The sequence below is a fragment of the Maniola jurtina genome, chromosome 4, assembly GCF_905333055.1.
Source record: "Maniola jurtina chromosome 4, ilManJurt1.1, whole genome shotgun sequence".
In the NCBI taxonomy this organism is placed as follows: domain Eukaryota; kingdom Metazoa; phylum Arthropoda; class Insecta; order Lepidoptera; family Nymphalidae; genus Maniola; species Maniola jurtina.
The window spans coordinates 3,885,051-3,892,125 of NC_060032.1; the positions used below are offsets into that span (position 1 = coordinate 3,885,051).

At 37.0% G+C, this 7,075-nt stretch overlaps 1 protein-coding gene across 1 annotated transcript; it reads right to left on the reverse strand.

Moving 5' to 3' along the window:
- Positions 1-1,781: 1,781 nt before the first annotated feature.
- Positions 1,782-6,733, reverse strand: LOC123864663 (peptidyl-prolyl cis-trans isomerase). The gene is made up of 5 exons (XM_045905278.1): positions 6,399-6,733; positions 5,664-5,849; positions 4,690-4,893; positions 3,732-3,904; positions 1,782-1,937 (listed from the first exon to the last, which is right to left on the reverse strand). Exons 1-5 carry the CDS (start codon positions 6,606-6,608, stop codon positions 1,793-1,795), a joined length of 918 nt encoding a protein of 305 aa, XP_045761234.1. The 5' UTR covers positions 6,609-6,733; the 3' UTR covers positions 1,782-1,792.
- Between the last annotated feature and the right edge of the window lie 342 nt (positions 6,734-7,075).

Sequence of the window (7,075 nt, forward strand, 5' to 3'; positions counted from 1 at the left end):
TTTCTGATATTAGCGTGCACAAACACACAGACAAACAGACAAACAGACAAAAAAAATAATTACAATTTCGGGTTCGGCATCGATATAATAACAACCCCTGCTACTTTTTTTTATATATTTCCATTGTACAGACACCACTTTTCTACAATTTTATTATATGTAGGTATAGATAGATAAGTACATATTATGTAAATCTAAGGAAACCAGGCAGATGGATTTTCACCGACTTACCTAATAATAATATATAATATAATAATAATAATAATAATAATTAATATATATATATATAATAATAATATAGGTTGAGAAGAAATTGTACTTCTATTGTACACAATATCTAAATTAACAGGTCTGAATCTGAATCTAGTGCTTACCTTTTCCGCTATAAGCACTATAGAAGAGATAGTAATACATTTAGATTTTAGACTTCGTATTGTAGAGTAGCCCTGATAGCCTATAGTGGTTAGAACGTCCGAATGACGTCTTAGGCTGAGATCTATGGAGTGCACTTTGACTTTGCTCAGACTTAAGACACTGTTAAAACGAGACAGCGTTATACCACTGGCATACATCTCGTTTTACTGGAACTTAAGTGAGAGCAAAGTCAAAGTGTACACTATAGATTTTAACCTTAACCACTAGTCTATAAGCGTTTCAGTGGGCTATCAATCACCGTTAGTTACGAAATCATAATTTACTCGGATTAAATTAATGCAGAGTGCAGACATTTCAATTCCGATAGTAATATTATGATGTCACTACACGCATCAACACCCAACATTAGGTAATTAATGGACGGCTGCTGACGAATGCTTTACACTACACGACTGAGTTGCCGACACGACATTCCACGGGAACTTTGATTAATGGCTTTTATGAGAAAATGCCGTAGAGGCGACTCTACGGAATTTGATTTACATTATAAACCTTTTGGAAACGTTGCTTCTAAAATTCGGAGCACATACTCTATTAATTCAGGCACTGCCGTTCAATTAGATGTAAAATAAAATAAATAAATAAAAAATAAAAATATTTCACTAATACATATTTGGTACTAACTCTATGATGTACATAATATATACAATGCCTATAAATAATTGATTTTAATTATTACTTATAGGCAACTACTAGACAAGCGCGCTCCATCTTAGGCTGTATCATCACTTGCTAGGTCTGATTGCAGCCCTAGTCTGCAGCTAGTCAGATTTTGCGGTCATGTTGGCACACAATAATGAACTCTAAGGCCTGTCACACCCAGACACGGCCTACGGTGGCGGCCTACCGCGGGCCGCGGCTCTAGCCCCCACAAACACACACCACGATCGCGGTCACGGCTTGGAGCGCCATTTCACTGCCCACTCTTCATAATATCATCACGTCAAATGAGTTGGTACACGAGGCTGTGATGAAGATGAGCGCAAAAGGTAGAATGATATGCGTTAAATGATATATTATGCGAATTAAGTTAAGCAACGTTGACCCAAGTCGGTAACTGGATGGATGACCAACATTGGAGGTATTGTATTTGGCGTTTTCGTTTCCTCCGTGGTTCGGAGAGCACGTTAGGCCGTCGGTCCCGGTTTTTATCACTAACATCTGATAATAACTCTAAAAACCGAAATTTCGTTCTCTTAGTGAGTTGTATGCAGAAGGATCTGGGAACCCACCGCATTATTATCCCAAGAGAACTCCTGCCATTATGCGATTAATGGAAAGGAGTCACGACCCTCAGCAATGAAGGGATATGACTATAAAAAAAGAATATAAATAAAACTCTTTAGTTAGGCAATCATCATTGTAATTCTCCACAGTTACTTATAACTACTTTGGCGGAAGTCGCCCCGCTCTTGCTGCCGTACCGCTCCACCTTCTTGACGACGTCGAGGCCGGATATCACGTGGCCGAACACCACGTGCTTGCCGTCTAGCCAGTCCGTCCTGAGAACAACAGGACAACACCATTTTAAACAATCGGTCAAGCACGAGTCGGACTCGCACACAAAGAGTTCCGTAGTAGAATCGTATAAGATACAGGTTCTACCGAGTTTAGGGACAGTGGATCAACAATATAATTTGTGCTAGTTTTGTCAGTTTTATTAGGTTATGCTAAATTATTATTTTTGAATTATATTTTAGTTGTTTTATTTGTAATTTTGTCTAGAATAAGTTGTAACTTTTGTAAATTTTATAATAGGCTGCAATAAACAATTTATTTATTTAAATACTTAACACTTTTTTTGTGATGTAACCACCAACTCAAGATTTCCAGATTGCTTTACTTGTGGTACAAGACATTGGAACCTGACCTTCATGATTTGCGGCAGGTCGGCACGGCAATCGCGGTATGAGTCGGGGGGACTCTGGGGCGGTTAATCGATAAACTCTGAAACTACTGAATCGATTTGAATATTCTTTCACCATAAGAAAGCTGCTTTATCCAGAAGTCACACAGGCCATAATATTATCTTTCGCAAAAAACTAATTATAAAGATTACCGAAACCTCATATCATTGTAGAGGTAGAGGGTAGAGGTACAACATTAGCAATATCCATCCATACTAATATTATAAATGCGAAAGTGTGTCTGTCTGTCTGTCTGTCTGTCTGCTACGTTTTCACGGTCCAACCACTGAACTGATTCTAATGAAATTTGGTACAGACTAGGGATACATCACGGGGAAGGACATAGGCTACTTTTTATCCCGAAAAATTGAAGAGTTCTTATGGGATTTAAAAAAAAACCGAAATCCACGCGGATGAAGCCGCGGGCATCCTCTAGTTGCAAATAAAATTATAATAAAACCATTTGCATAACCAACCGAAAATATTCGATAGCAAAACAAGGATCTGGCATAGATCCAAATGGTAACAAATAACTTTTTTATTTTTATTTAATCCGCAAAGGGCGCAGCTGCGTACGTGATTGAACATTGAATACAGTTATGTAATTCTGCGAGGCTGTACTTGCAGTAAACAGAAATAGAAACAATTTTACTATACTTTACTTTTCCTCAGCTGACTAACAAGACAAAAAACCGGCCAAGTGCGACTCAGACTCACGCACCGAGGGTTCCGTATTCGGGTATTTTCCCGACATTTTGCATGATAAATCAAAAACTATTATGCATAAAAATAAATAACAACCTGTTTAAGAATATTCAAGTAAAGCCCTTTCATATTATATCCCACTTGAATTTTGAGAATTGAAAATACTAATTATTTATTATTTGTTCATGAACATATTTTAATTATTATTTTTGTGATGTAAACACAAATTCACGGTTTTCGGATTTTTTTTGACAGACACAACAGAGGGATAGACGAACAGACAGACAACAAAGTGATCCTCTAAGGGTTCTGTTTTTCCTTTTGAGTTTCCATTTGTTAGGGACAAATCACAGAAACCTCAAAGAAACACAATCAACGACATTTGTTTTAGACATTCTGGAGTTATGTTTTTCACTTGAGAAAAGCAACTTCATAATTACATGTATCCTTCCAAGGTACAGAAAGAACCCTTGGGCTTTGGTGAGTGGGCCCCGCACTTAGGTGGTTTTTTAATGTAAAATGAAGTTGTTTCTTATATGTAGAACCAGATGCCAGGACCGCCAAACCTTACTTTACTAGAAACAAAATGTGGTACATACATTTTGTTTCTCAGAAAATAAGTAACATCGTCCTGGGATCTAGGACAGATAAAAAATCTAAGAGAAAAAGAACTTATATACTTACTTAGCAGTACACAAGAAGAACTGTGATCCATTTGTGTTGGGTCCCGAATTGGCCATACTGAGAATACCAGGTCCTGTGTGTTTGAGTGTAAAGTTCTCGTCTTCAAACTTTCTTCCATATATTGACTTGCCCCCTGTCCCGTTGTGGTTTGTGAAGTCACCACCTTGACACATCTGGGAATTGCTAAGGAATTCTCTCTCTCTATATTGAGTTGTATTTCTAATTACTGAGGGTCGTGATTACTTTCCAGATAATACATATAAGTAGTTGGGCCACTAACAGGGGTCCCGGCCGCTGCCACCAAATTGGTGGTGTAACCAAGAGGACAACAGGTTTACACCCTCCATACAGCTGTATACATTTTGTTGGTAGCCCAATTTATTGCAGAAGTACAGAGCTCACTAGGACACCAGTGGTGGCCAGTGTCCTTGTTAGATTTTGCCCTTATTATAATCTAGACAAGGACTGGATTTTAATAAAAAATGATTTTATTTCTATTTTTCGGAATTTCCACAGGATAAGGAACAAAGAATATTTATATTTTCAAATCACTTTACGCATAGCGAAAATATAAATCTTCTTTAGTGATAATATAAAGCCGCTAGTGGTCACTATAATCCATACTAATATTATAAATGCGAAAGTGTGTCTGTCTGTCTGTCTGCTACCTTTTACAGTCTAAGCCATTTTGATGAAATTTGGTACAGAGCTAGCTTACATCCCGGTGTAGAGGCTACTTTTTATCCCGGAAAATCAAAGAGTTTCCACGGGATTCTTAAAAGACCTGAATCCACGCGGATGAAGGCGCGGGTATCATCTAGTGTCTATAATTAAGTTAAGTTTTCGCCTCACTGATTATTCTCAAAATAAACATCCTGTAGATCACAGTTCACACCAAGTTTCCTGCAAATCTGGCTGACTCAGTTATTATTAAAAATTCAAAACTGTCAAAGGATACAAAGTCTGGTATAATCCTGTGAAAGCAGCTGCCCTGGTAACCGAACCCCTTCTCATGTGTACACAGAGCTCTGAAGTTTTCCGCAGTCTTGGGAACTATGTCTGCTCTCAGCATCATGATGATCCGGCCAATCTCCTGTTTGCCCACACTGATGTCGAAATAAACTTGCGGATTACGCTTTTCTGTGGGTTTTGTTGTTGTCTCCTGAAATTTTAACATGTGAAATCTATACATATAATAAAATTGTAGAAAAGTGGTGTCTGTACAATGGAAATATATAAAAAAAGTAGCAGGGGTTGTTATTATATCGATGCCGAACCCGAAATTGTAATTAATTTTTTTTTTGTCAGTTTGTCTGTTTGTCTGTGTGTTTGTGCACGCTAATATCAGAAACGGCTTATTCGATTTAGATACGGTTTTCACTGATATATTGAAGTAAGCTTCACTTAACATTTAGTGTTTATTTCATGTCAATCGGTTCATAAATAAAAAAGTTATGTCAATTTAAAGAATCACGGCGAACATTTTTAACGTACAGAGTATGTACTACACGCCTCGCGCAAACGACGGTATATGTAATTCAAAATATGCTGCCCGAAAAGTCACTATTCCACGCGAACAAAGTCGCGGGCACAGCTAGTTGTTAATAAGTATAAAACAGAGGTATACACAAAAACCGGCGAAGTGCGAGTCAGACTCGCGCACCAATCGCTCAGTAGTAGATTGGGGCTGAGTTGATCATGATGAGTGCCTCTGTATTTAAAAAATATGGCAGACCATCACAAATTTAACTTTAACTATGAAAATTCAGTTAAGGATTCCCTTGACATCTTAAACAATCTGCTTGGATAGGATTTTGCAGGTAAAACCTAAGATTTACCATCCTGGTTCAGAAGAGTTTGAACTTTTACCATTAAGTCTAGGTAAATCCTAAGCTTTAAGTACTGTATTGTACTAATATTTTAATTACTTACACTTTCTGTGTCTGTTTTCTCTTTTGCACCATTTTGCTCGCCCTCTTTGTTAATATTTAAAGTCTCTCCCGCATGTTTCTGTAACCAGCTGTCTTCTGACCAGACCGGCCGAGTGGAACCTTCTTTGATCCTCTGTGGTGCTGCTATGTTCACTCTTATCGTCCGACCAAAAAGTTCTGAATCATTCTGGAAAATTAAGGTAATATTTTGATGAGAGTTAATTTCAAGAATACTCTAGATATTTATAAGGCTACTATTTCCTCAGAAAATCAGAGTTCTTAAGGGAATTTTAGAAACGTACATCCACACATATGAATAGTAACTGGCATCATCAATATAACTTACAGAAAACAGAATCCACACAGGATTTTTAAAAATTTAACTCCAAATGTACAACGTAACAGGTACCATCTGTTTAGTAAGTACAGATTGCAATGTTGTGTCCTGCAGTACAGGAAGGTAGGCTACTTTTCAAAAACCTAAATGCACGCAGACAAAGTCACTGGCGTCACCAAGTTAAGTTTAGAATAAAGTGGCAACTAAATTCATAAGTTGAGAACTGTGGACTGGTATAAAACGTAAGACTTGATCATAAGATCATTTTAGCAATCAAAATATGATTTCATAAAGCTTCTAAATTGATCTCTATGCCTCTAAACATTAAAAGAGTCTCACGATTTGAGATAATTCCGGCTAGTAGGGTGATGATGATGATTTAGGAGTTTAAACTCTTACCATATTATCAATGGCTGCTGCAGCATCTTCAGCGTTCTCAAACTCAATAAACGCGAACCCCCTGTGCTTCTCAGTCTCATAATCAAGCGGTATTTGAACATCTACGAGATCTCCGAAAGGAACGAATGCAGCATTCAAAACTTTCTCGTCTACCTCTTCGGCCAAGCCGCCTACGTATATTGTACGTTTTGAATTAGGTTTACTAGTCATCGCAGTTATTAATATAACACTAATAATAACACATAAAATAACTAAAATAATAAGTAGTTCATCACCAGATTGTTTGTTTTGTAAATCTTAACCTCCACTCCAAAATACGAGTTTCGAGACGCTGTCAGTTGTCACTGTCAATGTCAATGTGACTTACATCTTTGGTCTCTATGGTATTTTTACTTTGGATGCAAGGCTTTTGGTTTAATCTAAAAAATAGCATTATAATGGATCCCAAAATAATCTACAAATAGTTAACTATATCTAATTTTTTTTTAGTATAAGTTTGGCTATCATGTGTAAATACTATAATGTTAGATAGATCAGCTCGCGCAGAGATAAATTATTCTTATTGCAAACTTACGCACTAAACTTTACAATATTTTTCATAAGGGCTACGATAAAAAAGATACCTAGGTACATATCATTAATCAAATACGGGCCTGTTTCATGGCTAATTTAGTATG